Here is an 18695-nt window from a genome sequence, read left to right on the forward strand (position 1 = left end):
CCGATCACAGCTTTGAAGCTACGAAACACCAAAAGACAATCCACTCTTTACCTTCTTCTCATATTTATTCATATTAAATTTGAAAATAAATACAAAACATTTTGGAACACATCTGGTTTAGTGACAAAGACCTGCTTCAGTCATCAGAAGAAGTTTCTTTTTACTATCTTTAAGCTTCAGCTGCAGTTTGGAACCTTGAAACTCAGGAAGTGAACGTTGAAATTCAGGATCAGGAACTCATTTACAAAACATTTGGATCTGTTTCAGAACCGAACACAACCTTTAACTCTAAATGTGGTTTAAACTGGTAGCTGGAGAAACGCTTCATTACCGTGAACACATGAATAAACACAGAAATGACGGCCCACCGTGTGACATGGAAGAAGACACACACACGACTGCAATGCCTGTTTTGATTGGCCATATTGAGAAAAATATTCCTGAATCACGTCCAGTTCAGATTAGCAACCAGTAGATTTGACTCCAGATTAGAATCTGGATCCTATGGCAACCACACAGGTGCAGTATATGACTTGTTGCTGGTAGTCTAAACCATATTAGCAGCACGTTCACACATGACATACGCTGGTTTAGCATGCTCTGTATTAGCTACATAAACACGAGCGGTTAGCTTAGCCACAGGTGTGTGTGAAGGCCTCAGTGATGTCGGACCGAACGACACAATCAATACGAGCATGTTCTAAACACACATTTTATGTTGCTATGGAGACACATGGAGGGGAATGCAGAGAACCTGGATATGAAAATGGGACTGAGGAAGAGATGCAGGTAGTCAAACGAGGGGGTGTGGCCTTTGGAGACACTGGTGTGTGTCTGTGTGTGTGGTCAGTCACAGGAAGCAGAAAGACTAGTGTGTGTGTGTTCCCTCAGAGGAGGATGTGATGCTAGGAAACCTATTCTTTTGTTTAGTAACTACAGTGTTTGACATTCAGTCCTCTGCGTCTGAGACCTGAAAAGGCAGAAGGTGAAGTTTAGTCGTCCACCCCGATGTTCCTGAACAGGTAGGACATGGACTCCCCGTTGTGGATCCGGCGGATGGCCTCAGACAGGATCATGCTGATGTCCACCGTCTTGATCTTTGGACACTGGAGCTTCTGCAGCTCATGGGGGATGGTGTTGGTCACCACCACCTGAGGGGGGAGAGGGAGGAGGTGAGGGAGGAGTGTGAGGTGAGCGAGGCGGGGGTCTGGGCCAGCAGCGGAGGAACGGTCTGACGTGAGCGTTCACCTCGTCTATGGCCGACTCCTCGATGAACCGGGGGGCGTCGCAGGACAAGATGCCGTGCGTCGCCATGACGAAGATCTTGTAGGCTCCTCTTTCCTTCAACGTCTCCGCCGCCGCCACGAAGCTATCGACGTCATCGATGATGTCATCCTGCGGAACAACCAATCAGCTGTCAGAGGTCGGTCGTCAGAACGTCTCTAACCAACAGTTAGTCAACAGCAGCTGCTTCCTCTGAGGAACCTGGAACACAATGACGTGAACGCTTCCTCTCTGTGACCCCCTCCGCCAGTCACAGAACGGTGGAGGGGGGGGGGGTAGTCACGTGATACCGTACGCGCATTCTATTGGCTGACAGCATCCGGAAGTGCATTGCGTTCAGAGACCCAAGGAAAGTTCCGTTTCAACAAGATTTTCAGAAAACTTTGATGCTTTTTAAACATTTAATTCAAACAAAGGATCACCGATGACACCCCAGGAAGTTTTTGTCCTTTAAATGACACATTTAGACAAATCTGAAGGTTTCAGCTGATTGTTTCTACAATGGATCAAACATTCAGAGCGATGCTAAGTGAGAGTCTGCAGATGACGTCTCCATAAACAGTGTCCACCAGCTCTCATCAGAGGACAGCCTCCGTTTCTAAGATGCGAGAAAAACCTCAACTTTAGAACGCACAGTTCCCACGGTTGTACCGGCTCAAAGGAGGTATATCCGCTCAGCATTAAACATCAGATTCATACATTCATGACCAGTCACACCAAGTCTCACCACAATGATGGCGATCCGTCCTCCTACATCTCCGACCACGGTGATGGGAGGCTTCTCTTTGGGGATCAACACTGGAAACGACGACACACACAGAGATGTGGTTAGATTCTCCGTGAAAGGAATGTCTGCCTGTGACTGTGTGGTGTTAGCAAGCGTGTTAGCATTACGTGGGATCTCCATGCTGGGGTGAATGGCTCCGGTGGTCTTGACGGTGGGTGGGGAGTGTCGCCCGTCCACCTGGTCTGACTCGGCGTCCTGAGCCTCGCCGTGGATCACCGCTATCCCCAGACGCAGCCGCTCGGCGAACGACTGAGCTCTAAACGCAGAGAGGGACGGATTCATGAGCTGCTGGGTGAAACTGACACGCAATCACAATCTCTGCAGTCACAGTCAGTGTCAGGCCCCACAGAGGCGACAGAGGTAGTGTGTGACACAATGCTCAGACTCTGGAGTCATATTAGGTGAGGGAACATTTACCATCTTCAGTTTATTGAGGGGAATGCTGCTTTGTGCAAAATAAGAATTGTGGATTTTGAAACTTTAAAGGCTTCCCACCAACATGGAAGTAAGAAAACAACGACAACTGTTTCCTTAAGAAGAAAAGAGAACACTGAGAGCGCCTTAAAAGTTACTCATGGTTTATTAAATACAACTTTGGCTCCCCCTGGCGGTTTTACCACAGGACTGTAGCAAAAAAAGACACGCCGAGCTTCAGAGGAGAACAAGAGTTAGAAGGAGAACCCTGGTTTATGATTAGCTGGTGAGTTAGCGAGGACGTTTAATGAGTTACTGCAGCTGGAGGTGATCTGAAGGAGGACATACCTTTTGGCGGAGGCTGGGGATTTGGCAACAATCACAGCATTTCTGTAGTCTGGGATCTGCAGGTTGATGGAAAACAGAACAACGTGAGAGCTTTGCATACCGCCGCCCATCAGAGATCACACAGACGGTCGGCAGCCTAGCAACTGGATGGACACGACAGGCCATTCACGCTCCAGAGTCATGTGACCCTGTGTCAGAGGAATGGACTGAAACAGTTGTATCACACCTTAGCACACACGTGTCAAACTCATGGCCCAGGGGCCAAATGTGGCCCGCCACATCATTTTATGTGGCCCGCCAGAGCATATAGGGTCAGAGTGTCTAAAAATAAATAATAACTACATTTCCAACAATGCAGTAATTAAGCCTATTTTAACTTTAACAAAAAACAAAGTTAATGTCCTAACTTGTGTTTGAATAAGTAATAATGACATCCGTTATGCTGATACATGAAAATGAGTTTGACACCCCTGCCTTAGCATGTCCATCACCTATAAGGGTTCTGCAGTAAACTGCATTATCCTATGAGGTTACCGTATTAGGAGGAAAGCCACGTTCACTATGGACAGTGTCTACAGACTGACTGGAGGCTAACATTAGCAGCATTGTCTCCTCTCTTTATTAGATAAGGAGAAGCATCCCAAGTCAAACACGCTCGCTGTACACGCCACGGAGCACTCAAACTGAAAACCGTAACCCCTTCTAAAATTTAAAATGTAAAAATAAATCTAATTTTCTGCCAGACAAATACAAACAGGCCTCTGAGTGCTGTGTGGTCACAAGAAAACAAATGTGGATCTCATACAATATTCAAACGATGTGTGTGTGTGTGTGTGTGTGTGTGTGCGTGTGTGTGTGTGTGTGTGCGTGTGTGTGTGTGTGTGTGTGTGCTGGGGCTCTAACCTCTTCCTGGATGTACTGCAGCAGGAAGGGCGAGGCTCTCAGATTGTCCACTGGGATGTTGAAGAAGCCTTGAATCTCCTTCTGATGGAGGTCCATGGTGATCAGGTGGGTGAGTCCTGCACACACACCATCAGTAGGACAGCGTTCACACACCCAGCCACACCGGTTGGGGAGTTCTGATCTGAGAGATTCTTTGGCTGTGGATTGTGGGAACTCACCAGCTTTACACATCATGGAGGCGATGAGCTTGGAGACAATGGAGCCCCTCTTCCTCATCTTACACTGCTTACTGTAGGGGAAGTAGGGGAGGACGCCTGTGATGCTTCTGGCGCAGGACGTCCTGCAGGCGTACACCAGGATCAGCATCTCCATAATGGTGGTGTTCACGTCTCTGACACAGCAGGAGGCAGAGAAGGACAGACAGTGTGTGTGATAAGAGCCAGATGTGTCAGGAGGATAAAACCTTTAGCAGTGTGTGTGTGTGTGTGTGTCTTCTTACTTGGACACCGTCTGGATCACAAAGACATCTTTGCCTCGCACAGACTCTTGGATCTGTACCCGTGTTTCTATGGAAACAAAATGTGATTGAGGAGAGGAATGGTGAGATCAAATAAACACACATTCAAACACACACACACACACACTCCTAGCTTGTTACAAAGCCTGCCAGGCATGCCAGTTTCAACGCGGGGCTGTCTGAGCCCATTGTTCCTCACAAACACACCCCCACCCCTGCCATGTGAATTTGGAGATACGAGCATTCCAGAAATGTGTGTCCCCCAGTCCAGAGATTAGAAACTGAAATGCTTCCTGAGTCAGACGTCCGACGGAACAAGAACCAGTCCCTCGATGCGTTAGTCCGCCCCTTTAAGTACGAACCTATGTGGATCTTACAAGGTACATTCTGACTATAAGGTACATTCTGACTATAAGGTAAATTCTGACTATAAGGTACATTCTGACTATAAGGTAAATTCTGACTATAAGGTACATTCTGACTATAAGGTACATTCTGACAATACGGTACGTACATTCTGACAATAAGGTACGTACATTCTGACTATAAGGTACATTCTGACTAAAGGGTATATTCTGACAATAAGGTAAATTCTGACTATAAGGTACATTCTGACTAAAGGGTATATTCTGACAATAAGGTAAATTCTGACAAAAAGGTATATTCTGACTAGCTACCAAAGCACAGAACACTATCTTTGCTGAGCAATCCGTCACCCGGATGTTTTTTCTTTGTTTTGTCTCACTAGCGTTAGCATTGTGTGATAAGCATGTCTGGGCATAGCCTGGGAGAAACTCTCAGAAGACTGAACACAAAGTGTATCGAGTCCACTGAGCACAACAACATGGACAGAGTGCAAAAGATAAAAGCAAGTTTGAATTTCTTGGTTAATACTTCTTTAGGTCAGAAACACCCGAAACACGACTCACAGGACGCCACAAACACTCCAAGATGAAACACTGGTCAGAAAACAAGCTAACGTCTTCTCATCCTGCAGGTTAACATGAACCCATCTACTGTCGGGGTCGTGTTTGAAACCCTCTGACATCATCAACACCATCGCATGTAGTACCATTTAGTACCATGAAACTTAACAACGCCTGATTATAAACACGTCTCTTATGAAGGATTTGGAGACTGCAGTAGTCAGTAATGTAGTATTTTGTGTTGGAAGAAAGACCTTAAACTCTTTTGAGTTATTTAAACTGTTCTCTTGTGACTGTTCTAATGTCAGCAGGTGATGAATAACATTTCACTCTTACTGGGTAGTAAACCAGTACAGATAAAATGTGGCAGATGTTTATAAAAACACACGTCTTCACTGAAACGTGTGAAGTTCGAAGAACTTGTTTCCCTCTGCACACAGCTGCTGCTTTAAACACACGCATATTAATAGTTAACCTTTTCACACGGGACTCTTGTTCGTTTATCTGGTTGCTGCTCTTTTTCTCAGCAGCTGCCCCGGACCGGTCCAACAGTTGGTATCGTAGTGTAGAGACACAATGTGAAAGAGATTCAGGGCGGCATCATGACGTTTCTCAGGTGTTACTGTACTGTCTTGTGTACTGCTTGAATATTGGGCTGTTTTTCAGTTTGATTCCATTTGATTAACTGTCTTTTACAGAACCATGTACTAAACTCTCATACCTTATTTTTCTAATGAACATAGTTTACTAGTTTGAAGTCACGTGAGACCCCAGCAAAAGGATTTGACCCTTCTAGATATTTTAAGTCCAATAAAATAAACGACAGAGAACACGGTCCTTGAGTGAATGACATGCAGAGATGGTTTGTGTCTCATCTGCGTTGTTTATTCTGCCGTCCAGAGGTCTCTCTTGCAAAACAGACATTGATTAACAAAATGACTACATGAAGAAATCAGGCTGAACAAAAGCACCAGGCGTCCAGACAGCGTCTCACCTCTGTTGGCTTCCTGGTACACCTGCACCTTGCCAAGCTCCACCCCTAAACGCCTGGGAAAAAAAATATCAGAGAGAGGGGGAGGAGCTTCAGAAGAGACGTTCCTGATTTGACATTCACACAGAGGACAGGAGAGCTTTCAGTGAAAGACATTTAATTCAAAAGGAAAATACACATAGTAAGATCCTATAATTGACACTTTCTCTTGAAAACAACTTAAATGTTTTCTCTGCAGCGTCTGACTCGCTATAAACTGAGTTTCACCCCTTCTCTTCACGTTCATTCTGCAGAGCTTCATGCTGTGTTTGTTTCATAAACATAGACTCAAAGGTCCTCATGGAGTCCATGAATGCATGCCTGGTGTCCATTCTGCAGTGTCAATGTTTCTGACATCCTTCAGATTAGGGCGATGTTGCAATGCAGCAAGACTTGATGTTTTGAGGTAATGAATGGTAACTTGACTACCATGCAGTAATACAGCGAGAAAAATAGTTCCTTTTTACATGTAAGATACAATTTTGAAGCTGTATCCTGTCGCTGGCATCAAAAACAAACTGTTTTATCTGTTTGTGGTAAAATTACCATAAAGATCGTTTTAAACATTTACGAGTGTACAGTTTTACTGAACTTGTCCACACTAGTGTTAGAAAACTGCAGCATCCCAGCTTAGGCTGGAGAGTTTTATTCTTTGCAAAAAAAAAAAAAAAAAGGCGTCTAGAAAGGTTTGCTCTACTCCTGAGTTAGTTTCCATGGACGTCAGGTTGGCGTGTTACAGGATTCTGTGTCAGATTGTGGGTGTTACCCAGCAGGTGAGTGACATGAGTGGACGTCCTATAGAGGGAAACACCAGTGGATAACAGACCAATGGCATCCTGGTTCATGTGACTCTGCCTGCCTCCTTTGTTTATTCACCTCTACGCTTTTATATCACCATGGAAACTAAAATATTTAAGTAAATGCAAAGTAATTACAACTGAATGTAATAAAAGTCACACTGGCTTCTAACCAATCTGCATTTTTTTCTTGAATCTAAATGTGTCTCAATAGACAGGAAAACCCCCAGAATCTGTTAAATTGCAGAAGATTCCCTGACAGACACCGGACCAATTCCTGGATATATGCTCTGTCACGTGTGTGTGTGTGTGTTTGCGTTTTCACAAGTCATCCGTGTCGGTCACACTCACTCTGCGATCCTCTTGCCCAGCTCCCGGCTGGAGGGGTGTGAGCTGGCCGAGAAGATGACCAGGCCGCCTTTGGTGTGGTTCATGTCTTTGGGGTGTTGGCCGCTGCTGTCCCCACACTCTGGCAGTGGATCCCTGGGCACCCACGCTCCACTGAGGTTGTCCTGCATCAGGAAGGGGGGGGGGGTTTACATTTCTTTATAACTCCAGTGGAGTTGGAAATCTAATATAAATAATGTCAATTATGAGTGTGCATTTTGAATGATGACCAACTGGAAAAAAGTCAAACTAAACACTTGATGCTTGTTGGTTTTCTTTTTTGTAACGTTAGTAGTGATAACAAGTATTAATAGCTTAGTAGTTTAGTAGTAATGGTAGAAGTATTAGTATTACTACTGGAAGCAGGCAGTAGAATCTTTCCAGAATGATCTGCACTCTGACGCAAACAGGTGATACTATTTATGCAAACAAAACCTGCACATTAGGTACCTGTAATAATGCACATTAGGTAATAATAATAGTATAAGGACTGCTGTAAATAATAATCAGCATGTTCATCTGGATAATAAGGCCCTCAGAATAACCTCACATCCTTGTGAAGTAATAGTCACGAATACGTTATTTTCACACCAATTATACGGTACATACTGGACCAGATGACAAGTTAACCCACAGGACACAAGACAAACGACTTACAGATATTAAGATCAAACTCCTTAAAGCGACAGATACTGTGTATGTAAACGCGAACCGATCAGATAGCAAATGAGCTTTAAATGTGAAGGTCTCAGGGCGAGCAGTCGATTAAAACCAGGGCTTTCAGCCAATTGGTTCGTTTTGAACAGAAACAGTTTTACAGCGTTTCCGGTTTTACATTCAACCCAAGACTTGACAAACCTGAACTGGTTAGAAAAAAAATGCAGTTCCTGAATTGGTTAATAACATTCCTTGTATAATATAAATGGGTAACAACAAAGTTTCAAAGCTGCAAAATTTCAAAGCAGAGTCCGGGGAACTCTGCTCTGAAAATGTCTGCAGCCAATGAGTTAAAGTCTAAATCAAACATTTTTTAAAGATAAACAGACTGCAGAGTTTACCTGTTATGAATATACAGTAATCGAGATTGGGAGACTGCCTTTCCTTGACCTCTGGTGATATGCCTCAACTTCTCTCTCTCATCACAAATTGAGAAGCATGAGGTCATATTTTTTTTTCAAAAACAAAAAAAAAAAAAAGATATTAACCGGTTACTACTATATTGAATAACCTATTCCAGGACATTTTTTAAAAAAAACAAAGTTTTTGGTTTTGTTTTCGTTCCTGGCAAAATGCAAAAAGTTTCTGGTCCATGAACCGGTTCAAAGCCCTGATTAAAGTTTGCGGGTCACTGCACTCCCTTAACAATTCCTTTGCTTCAGTGTTTATGTGGCTTTGTTTTGTATTCATAATTCTTTATTGTATGAGTGATCTGCTGTAGGAAACGTGTTCATGGGGAAGACCGACACGTTTCCACGCTGTGGAACAAAAACAAAACAAAGACAATGGCTGGAACACGCCGCATGTAAGCATATGGAACCAGAACATTTACCAGTTAAAACAAATAACTGACTAATAATTTGTCTATTTTCGCATCTGTAAATGTCCTGTTAAGGGTTTATGACGCTCACTCACACATTTAACACTAGGTGAGTTATGACGTTATTCCGTGAATCCAAACTAGCAAAGAGTCACGACATTGGCTTCCTCACGTTGCTAAGCTAGCAGAATTCCATCGTTTACCTTTCTGCTTTACATTTGACGAACAACGTGTTCCACAAATAATGGTGTAGAAAAAGTACTGATGCAAATATTATCGAACAAAATCTCAGACAAATAACGACAAACGTGTGTCTGATATTAAACGCTGGGCTGTAATATCATGAGGTACCGTTAGCTTCCCTTACAGGAGGACGGTCTCTTATCAACTGTTCATAGCCTCTGAGTGCGCGTCAATTGATTTTCCACGTAACGGAAAGCGAATTTTTGTCCACAAAAAGTCAAAAACATCTCCACGAGAATGAGTTTTAACAGAACACAGATAATTCACTCACCAGCTTTGTGTTAGATCCCGCTATAAAGCGTAACCAGCACTATTAAAATGTACAAGCCTCCTGCTTTTTCAACCTGTTCCTTTCACTCCGACAACTAGCGGTGCTCTGGTTTGATGGACGTAAGAGTTTTGACCAATCATAGAGCACCAAACAGAAAAGAGGCGTTTCGAGATGCATTCAGGGTCTTTGTAAAACTGTAAACGCTTTTCAGAAACGAAATCATTTGTTATGGTAGAGAGTAGAGTAGGTACAGATTTCAGTAGTACCCAAAGGTTAATCATTCATTTTAAAACGCGAACGCCCTTTCCCAGTGATATTTGTATTTAGAAGTTATTCACTAGAATTTAGTCATCGTATGATCAAAATTACAAAACAAAATTACAAACAGTAATCTGCTGCTTCAGGAGTGACAGCATCAAAACAAGGAGTTTTGTATAATAAGTTGTTGTCTCGCAAGATATCTTTTGTTTTATCTTGATTTTCTGAAAGCGATTGCCGACTAACAATTAGGCATAAGTAAACACGATCAAAGATGAATATTAAACCTGTTCTGTAGTAAAAATTGACAGAAAAAGTCAACGTTTTGATTGCGATTGTAGATTCTCGCAGTAACCCAAAGCCGTCTCAGAAGGTGTGTGGTTCCAGACCGGCCACTAGAGGGCAGTGTGGTCTTCCACATTAAGAACACACAGTTATCAGAGGGCGTGACTGTCAAGTTTTAAATAAACATGGTTTCATTAAAATAATATGTGATGAAATATTTTTTAGTCGGAATGATTCACAGCAGCAAGAGATAGATAGATAGATAGATAGATAGATAGATAGATAGATAGATAGATAGATAGATAGATAGATAGATAGATAGATAGATAGATAGATAGATAGATACATAGATACATAGATACATAGATACATAGATAGATACATGCATAGATACATACATAGATACATAGATTCAAAAGGAAAAAAGTTTAAAAATAAAAATCTTAGTAAATCTGAAATTTCTCAAGAAGATGAACTCTGCAGTGTTTGCAGTACATGTTGAGTGTAAGGGTTAACACAGCTCTGGGCGAGTGAGATGCATTTGCATAGACAGAAACAGATTTATAAATACTCTGTGACTACCATATGGGCTACTCTTCAGTGTTCTTACATAACTCACTGGATATGTGGAGGAGGCAGAGAGCAGCATCCAAGCACTGCAGACTGCCCACACACACACACACACACACACACACACACACACACACATTGGAGAGCAGAGAGAATGTAAAACTCTGGAGAAAGTTGGACAGAGAAGAAGGACCAGACTGATGTTGCACATAGAAGTCACTGATCCCTCGTCATGTCTGTAATTGGAATGAATTTGAAGTTACAACAGCAGATAGTTAGCTTAGCTTAGCATAATGACTGGAAGAGCTTGGTGCTGTACTTAGAAAATCTCTTCACAGCTCTCGCAAAGTTCACTAAATGGTATATTACATTATAGTAAAATTAATTATAGTTACTGTGAAAAATGTCATGATGCAATATTTTGACTGATTTTCGATCTTTGAAAATCAACAAATTACCTGTTAAACATGTAACAGGTACGGGAAAGCAGCCTGCTGTGCTTCATAAATGTAAGATTTACACCCCTTTAATACTGTTATATAATCAAACACGTCCTGATGGAAATGATATTTTCTTTATAAGCAGACCTTATTAAGTCAAACTTACATTTTAACTGATAATGACTAAAAATAAAGGGCTACATCAAGTTTAGAATGTTAATTACAATTTAAATTACATTTATTTTCAGTGTGAAGAAGAGGGTGTTATCCCGGGGGTAACAAATCCCAGCTGCCTCCCCATTCACAAACAACAGGCCCGTTATGAGAACGTGACGTCACGTGTCTGAGTGGAGGTGATGGAGGACACCTGAGGTGCGTTCGGTCCGCTCACCGGGGCCGCCAGGAGGAGAGGCGCGCGCGTCGTCCCCACAGCTCAGTAAATCTCTGCAACCTCTCCCGCGAGCGGAGACACGGGGGCCATGGAAACAGAGCGCGAGATGAGAGGGGAGGCGCGAGAGCACCGCGCGCCTGGTCCGCCCCCAAGTTGCAGCGCGAGCCATTTAGCAGTTCGAGGTGGGCCAGCTGTAAAGAGCGCGCGGGTGTGCGTGCGTGCCCCCCTTTCCCTGCCCCCGCCCCCCCACGCCCCCCTCCGCCGCCCCCACGCGGTGAAAATCATTACCAAACCCAGAACCTCCAGCGCCGCGCGCGGAGCGATGGCTGCAGCGGCGGCGGCGGATGACCCGGATCGTGTTTACTACGCAGAGCGCGAGAGAAGCGGAGCCCGCGCGCACGCGATTATTACACGCACAATCATTCAGGCGCGTCGCGTGAGTCCTCGAGGCGGCTCGCGCCATCTGCCCCCCCTTTGACGTCTCCTTCCTCCGGAGAGGACAGGCGCTGTCTGCTGCAGCTGGAAGGGACGAGGGCGCGCGAGCGATCGGCGGATAGAGGAGCCCTTTGATCTTCATCTTCATCATCTTCATCTTCATCATCGTCAGCAGCAGCATCATCAACGCACGCGACGCCAGTGCTGGAATCTGGAGCGGCCCGACACCCGGTCCCTCACCTAGCAGGGGGGGAGCACCGAGAGCATCCCCCTCCACCATCACCACCACCCCGTCTGCCCCCCCACCCCCACCCCCGTCTCAGCCGGAGCTCCAGGGGCGTCCGCGGGGGACAGATTCACGCAGGCTGGGCTGAGGCGCTGCCGCGTCGGAGGATGCTGCGGGAGTAGAGCGGCTCACAGCGGAAGATGGGGAAGGACCAGGAGCTGCTGCAGGCGGTGAAGACCGAGGACCTGCTCACCGTGCAGAAGCTGCTGCAGAGGCCCCGGCCCGGGAAAGCAAGTAAGACACTCTCTTCTATTCTATTCTATTCTATTCTATTCTATTCTATTCTATTCTATTCTATTCTATTCTATTCTATTCTATTCTGTTCTGTTTTGTCATTTCATGTTTCTATTGAAAACCCACTCTTTCTGAGAACAAAATATCTGACGTGTTACCGGCTTTATTAGTCCTAATAAGATGATGGTGATGATGATGATGATGATGATGATGATGATGATGATGATGATGATGATGATGATGACATCTGAGACAGAACAGGACGGATATGCAGCTGGGTGTATCAGAGAGGATTACTGGTGTGACTGGAGACTGACAGCCCACCCTGAGACCCCCGCCTGCGTGCACTGCAGCAGAGTGGGAGTGGGTGGGATGGACCAGTGGGAGATAAGGGTGGGGGGGGGGGTTATTTTGAATGGAAGTGGGGGGGTAGAGGGTGACCTTTTGATATGGTAGCCTTGTGGTTGTTAAGGTTCGGTGATAAACGCAACACAAGGACATCAGGAGATTGGGACGTGTGTGTGTGTGTGTGTGTGTGTGTTTATAGTAAAAGCTATATTCTCTTCTCTTCTGTGGGACTCTGCTCTTCTAATTATTAATTTTCTGCAGGCGATGGAGCTCCATCGCTTCCACAGCCCACTCTAATGTGTGGGCAGCTGCAGAGAGACGCTCCACTGATAAATAACCAGCTGATAGTTATCCACCGACGGGGATGGATGACAGCATGAAGTAAAATCTGTGCAGATATGGTTTCGAACCCTCTTACACAGTGAGAAAATTACACCCCAAAACACACACACACACACACACACATCATATGATCTCCTCGCTATCAGCTCTGGAAGTGTTGCAGTCGGGCAGGTTGGCAGCGTCTGACCTGGCGCTCGCACTGGAAAGGCTGCGAGCAGCAGGTGGTCCTCATTTGAATGAAATGAGCCGCCGTTGATGACAAATAATTGAACAAAATCATGGTTTTGTTCGAAGTAATGAGTTGATTTTTAATTATGGAGCAAATTCAGAGGGTTATTTGTATTCTAGACATGCAGGAAACAAAAGGGGGGAATAAAATCGAGCTTTAAAATGCATTCCCCTTTAGAGATCCGGCACACACAGGACCACACAGCTGTGCTCTTTTACAGAGGCTATAAGCCTGTATAAACTGTTATGAGCTTTACATTGAGTTTTTCATGTGCTCATAAAACACCAAGCAGGTTCAATACTGTCTGGTCTCAAATTTCTACATAAATCACATCAGATCGGTAAGAAAAAAATAGATTTGATGTTTAATTATTAAACTCATATTGATCCAGTCTGTTTTAAAATATTTATAGGTCTGATTGTCAAATTAATCTGATGTAACGGGAGAAAATTCAGATGCACAGAAAGCATCACTTTGTACTTAAGCTAACTTGTTAAGGAACAGATGGAGAATCTCTCTCTGCAGGTCTCGGTCAACTACGGCACATGGATGTAGAACAGTTTTCTAAGGACCGGTGGGGTGCAGTGCATGCTGGGAGAAGAGAGTGGATTGAAGGGTCTGCATTGTGGGCAAATGTGTTGTGTTGTTATTATGATGTAAAACTAGTGTTATAATCAGAGAATCAGCAGCACCACGCCTGCATCAAACGATAAGAGTTGAAGAGCGTCAGGTCATCCGTGGTCATTTTCATCTGGGGCAGACACTTCCTCATAGGTTACTGTGATGTCACCGAGGAAACAGATTGAGCCAATTAGAAAAGAGCTTCAGGCTGCGTTTTGGGTTTTTTTTTCTCTTCAGACAAGATTTGGTTATTCTGACCGTTCATGTAATAATTACAGTGATCTGAATCCAACTCCAACATCAACACATGTGTGCAAAACAACATGACAACAACAAAGAAAGTGTTTTTGTGACGACCTTTGGTGTTAGAACTAAAACATATCCAGTACTCGGTCTACATTATGCATGGCAGTTTGCTGTGGACCGACACTGCAGCAGCTCCTCTCAGGCCGCTGCTCATTTCTGCTACGATGTGCTGTCGGTGAATGGTTCACACAACCTTGACCAAAACTAGAATGGATGTAAGGGAAGGTAAAGGATGCACAGCGGCACTTGAGCGTCAATGAGCATCTAAAACTGTAAGCTACTGAGGTGCTTCTAGTTGATCACACTTCACAGGTTCACGGGGGTTTATTCTCTATAAAGAGCTTATTTTATGCCACTCCATTTGTTACTTTAGTGATGTGTAAATGTTGACAATCCATTAATGGGAGTCACAGGGACTGTTTCTTTTTCAAAGATGAGTAAAAATAATTTCTGGCTGCTAAATTAACTTCTCTTTATTTATCTTAGTCAGAACATTTACTTATTATGGGCCAGGGATATATTTCATCATTGAAAATGGTACTATGCAGTACACAGTACTATGTGATATGATGTAATGTAATATGACAATTGCAGCATGAAATATTTAATTCTCTCTCTAAGTTGATTAATACTTACTTTATGTAGACAGATGACAGAGTACTACAGATGCAGTAAGAGTACTACAGATGCAGTATTTGCTTTGAGGATGTTGATAGAGAAGTGCAGAGAAGGCCAGAGGGAGCTGTATTGTGTTTTTGTAGATCTGGAGAAAGCTGATGACAGGGTGTCTGTAAGACAGGACTGTAAGACAGTGGTGAGGTGTGCTGTAGGGGTGACAGAGGAGTTCAAGGTGGAGGTGGGACTGCATCAGGGATCAGCTCTGAGCCCCTTCTTGTTGCTATGGTGATGGACAGGCTGACTGACGAGGTTAGACAGGAATCTCCATGGACTATGATGTTTGCAGATGACATTGTGATCTGCAGTGAGAGCAGGGAACAGGTGGAGGAGAAGCTAGAGAGGTGGAGATTTGTCCTGGAGAGGAGAGGAATGAAGGTTAGCCGCAGTAAGACAGAGTACATGTGTGTGAATGAGAGGGACCCAAGTGGAAGAGTGAGGTTACAGGGAGAAGAGATCAAGAAGGTGGAGGATTTTAAGTACTTAGGGTCAACAGTCCAGAGCAATGGAGAGTGTGGAAAAGAGGTGAAGAAGCGTGTACAGGCAGGATGGAACGGGTGGAGGAAAGTGTCAGGTGTGATGTGTGATAGAAGAGTTTCAGCTAAAATGAAAGGAAAGGTGTACAAAACTGTGGTGAGACCAGCGATGTTGTTTGGTCTAGAGACAGTGTCACTGAGGAAAAGACAGGAGACAGAGCTGGAGGTAGCAGAGATGAAGATGCTGAGGTTCTCTCTGGGAGTGACCAGGATGGATAGGATCAGGAATGAGTCCATCAGAGGGACAGCACATGTTAGAGGTTTTGGAGATAAAGTCAGAGAGGCCAGACTGAGATGGTTTGGACATGTCCAGAGGAGAGATAGTGAATATATTGGTAGAAGGATGCTGAGTTTTGAACTGCCAGGCAGGAGGCCTAGAGGAAGACCAAAGAGGAGGTTTATGGATGTAGTGAAAGAGGACATGAAGGTAGTTGGTGTGAGAGAAGAGGATGCAGAAGACAGGGTTAGATGGAGGACACTGATTCACTGTGGCGACCCCTGAAGGGAAAAGCCAAAAGGAAAAGAAGAAAAAGATGTAGACAGATAGCAGTATTTTTATACTTTTGACTTTTGTTCCCCTTTAGGAAACAGCATCGATCTATTATACATGTCTATTATAATAATAATAATAATAATAATAATAATAATAATAATAATAATAATAATAATAATAATAATAATAGTAATAGTAGTAGTAGTAATAATAGTAATAATAACAACAATAATAATAATAATAATGATAATAATCAGAATTATTTTCTTTAAGGGTTTGACTTAACCTGATGAGTTTTAAGTCATTGCAGAGGAAAAGATAGAAATTGAAGAAAACATCTAAATGAATAGATAAAACATTTAACGGAGGGTTGACTGTATCTCTGTTGTGTATTCCTCGTGCTCGCGGCGTGCACAACTGACCTGTCGTGAGATACATCACTCCTCCGGTGTCTAACGACAGCCTTCACTCCTCAATAAAAGCTAAATCACTTGTCATCATAATTGGCTGACTTCAACCTTTTATGGCTCCGTCTTGAGGTTTGCCCTTTAATAGGGCACTTAGGCGTGGTTTGAAGTGCATCTAGCTTCATGGAGGGTATTTAAGCGCAGCATCAGGGTCAGTCCCTGCTTAGTGCTGGTGATAACTCTCATTATGCTCTGTTTATCATAAACACTGCGGTGGTAACAGCTGAAAAGACTCTGGGTTAGTTCCTGTCTGTATACACTTCAGTGTCTATCACCTGTGTGTGTCTGCTGTGACATGATCCAATCAGGCTTTTGTCTCCAAGTGTACTAATAATGATCATTTCATGGTTTAAAGGTCTACGGTGTAAAAGCTGAGGTTTCCCACGACCACTGAACATCACTTAAGAATCTCCAGATACCGTTAACAACTAGATACATGTCTAATAAAATGACCCTGGATCACAGATGTAGAATACACAGCCAATCAGTGTCCTCCATCTAACCCTGTCTTCTGCATCCTCTTCTCTCACACCAACTACCTTCATGTCCTCTTTCACTACATCCATAAACCTCCTCTTTGGTCTTCCTCTAGGCCTCCTGCCTGGCAGTTCAAAACTCAGCATCCTTCTACCAATATATTCACTATCTCTCCTCTGGACATGTCCAAACCATCTCAGTCTGGCCTCTCTGACTTTATCTCCAAGACCTCTAACATGTGCTGTCCCTCTGATGGACTCATTCCTGATCCTATCCTTCCTGGTGACTCCCAGAGAGAACCTCAGCATCTTCATCTCTGCTACCTCCAGCTCTGTCTCCTGTCTTTTCCTCAGTGACACTGTCTCTAGACCAAACAACATCGCTGGTCTCACCACAGTTTTATAAACCTTTCCTTTCATTTGAGCTGAAAGCCAAAATGAACTCTATGTTCATGAAAGTTGTTATGTGCACGATAGCTATAAGGAGGCTGGTGTGTCATGGGTAGTGTTTAGTGATGTGTCATGGGTTGTGTTTTGCTATGTTTACTGAGGAGCTGGTTGTGTGTGACTTTGTACACTGAAGGGTGAGATCGATTGTCTCACACAAACACAACAGAAGTTGACCGGTTAGCATGGAAACAACAGACTGGCACCAGAGACCAGGAGAAAGAACGGTGAGACCAGCCTATGTCAACGCCGTAGCTGTTATCACGGAGTTCATCTGAGATTTAATCTGATTAATACTTTACTTCAATATGTCAGCTCTTGAACTGAACACACACGCACGCACGCACGCACACACACACACACACACACACACACACACACACACACACACACACACACACACACACACAGCAGAAATGATAGACCTCAGCTGAGAGTCTCAGACAAACATCAGTAAAGACTAACGCTAACGTGTCATCTAGCATTAAACACAAAGATCACAGGGCAGCTGTGTGTGTGTGTGTGTGTGTGTGTGTGTGTGTGTGTGTGTGTGTGTGTGTGTGTGTGTGTGTGTGTGTGTGTGTGCGCGTGCGTGCGTGCAGCTCATTTCATCCTACTCAGTCTGGACATACGATCTGCCCGTTTTCACCTGGCAACCACATTAACACACTCACTGAACTACACACACAACTACTACACACTGATACACACTGTGTGTGTGTGTGTGTGTGTGTGTGTGTGTGTGTGTGTGTGTGTGTGTGCAGACCTTGAGTGTGACCTGAGGTCTGTATTTGCTAATGGGTTGCTTCAGTGTTTGTGTGTCAAAGCAGGGGGGGTGTAGTCTGTGTTGGTTTGTTGTGTGCCATTACAGTGTGGTTAGGTGTGTGCGTGTGTGTGTGTGTGTGTGTGTGTGTGTGTGTGTGTGTGTGTGTGTGTGTGTGTGCGTGTGTGTGTGTGTGTGTGTGTGTGAGGAGAGAAGAGTGTCTTTATACTACGTCAAACTTCCACCTCTGGCCTTCATCGCTACACAGAACGTTCCTCCTCCTCCTCCTCCTCCCTCCTCTTCCTTTAGCGTCAGGAGGGATGCTAATGCTACCCCCCCATACCTCTGCCGCACCCCCCCCCATCACTCAGTGTTTATTTCCACAGAGTAGAGCAGGAGATTGCATCCACACCAGTGCACATGCACAAAGAGGAGTCGTCATGTGGGCTAACTGCCCTCTGGTTGCTACTATCTGCCCTGCTGACAGACACACACTGTGGAGACGCTCGCTCTTTACCCTTTTTGAGCTGGAACATTTATATTATGGGGTGTACTTTATGGGACTGTAAGTGTCCTGGATGTTTCTGCTGCTGTAGTCCTGTTATTACCTACTGTAATATAAGAAGATGTCACCTCATATATCTGCAGA

The 18695-nt window shown here is 44.2% G+C and overlaps 2 protein-coding genes across 10 annotated transcripts in view; one reads left to right on the forward strand and one right to left on the reverse strand.

The window, feature by feature from the left end:
- Positions 1 to 46: 46 nt before the first annotated feature.
- prpsap2 (phosphoribosyl pyrophosphate synthetase-associated protein 2) lies at positions 47 to 9552 on the reverse strand. 3 transcript variants are annotated; one of them, XM_068337302.1, is made up of 11 exons: positions 9445 to 9552; positions 7358 to 7518; positions 6174 to 6226; positions 4236 to 4302; positions 3955 to 4127; positions 3737 to 3852; positions 2834 to 2889; positions 2179 to 2327; positions 2012 to 2082; positions 1249 to 1395; positions 47 to 1151 (listed from the first exon to the last, which is right to left on the reverse strand). In XM_068337302.1, the coding sequence occupies exons 2-11, from the start codon at positions 7438 to 7440 to the stop codon at positions 993 to 995; spliced, it is 1074 nt and encodes a 357-aa protein (XP_068193403.1). In that variant the 5' UTR covers positions 7441 to 7518; positions 9445 to 9552; the 3' UTR covers positions 47 to 992. The 3 variants fall into 3 exon arrangements, with proteins under 3 accessions (XP_068193403.1, XP_068193401.1, XP_068193404.1); XM_068337300.1 differs by having other exon boundaries at positions 2012 to 2327; XM_068337303.1 differs by lacking the exons at positions 6174 to 6226; positions 9445 to 9552 and having other exon boundaries at positions 7358 to 7402.
- Positions 9553 to 11695: 2143 nt separating this feature from the next.
- Positions 11696 to 18695, forward strand: part of caskin1 (CASK interacting protein 1) — an 86528-nt gene continuing 79528 nt past the window's right edge. For 6 of the 7 annotated variants that reach the window (XM_068335974.1, XM_068335975.1, XM_068335977.1 and 3 more), the window contains exon 1: positions 11696 to 12343. In XM_068335974.1, the coding sequence (XP_068192075.1) occupies positions 12250 to 12343 (94 nt within the window). In that variant the 5' untranslated portion in view covers positions 11696 to 12249. Of the gene's footprint in view, positions 12344 to 13078; positions 13113 to 18695 lie in introns of those variants that run through there. The other variant, XM_068335980.1, reaches the window with a different exon arrangement.

Source organism: Antennarius striatus, chromosome 16 (genome assembly GCF_040054535.1).
Source record: "Antennarius striatus isolate MH-2024 chromosome 16, ASM4005453v1, whole genome shotgun sequence".
NCBI lineage: Eukaryota > Metazoa > Chordata > Actinopteri > Lophiiformes > Antennariidae > Antennarius > Antennarius striatus.

Excerpts from the sequence above, each read along its gene's own strand:
- prpsap2 (XM_068337300.1), bottom strand. The coding sequence starts at position 7,440 with ATGAACCACACCAAAGGCGGCCTGGTCATCTTCTCGGCCAGCTCACAC. Across the intron at positions 3,853-3,954 it reads CTCCATGATGTGTAAAGCTG|GACTCACCCACCTGATCACC; the intron begins GTGAGTTCCCAC and ends GTGTGTGTGCAG. Across the intron at positions 1,396-2,011 it reads GACGGATCGCCATCATTGTG|GATGACATCATCGATGACGT; the intron begins GTGAGACTTGGT and ends GTTGTTCCGCAG.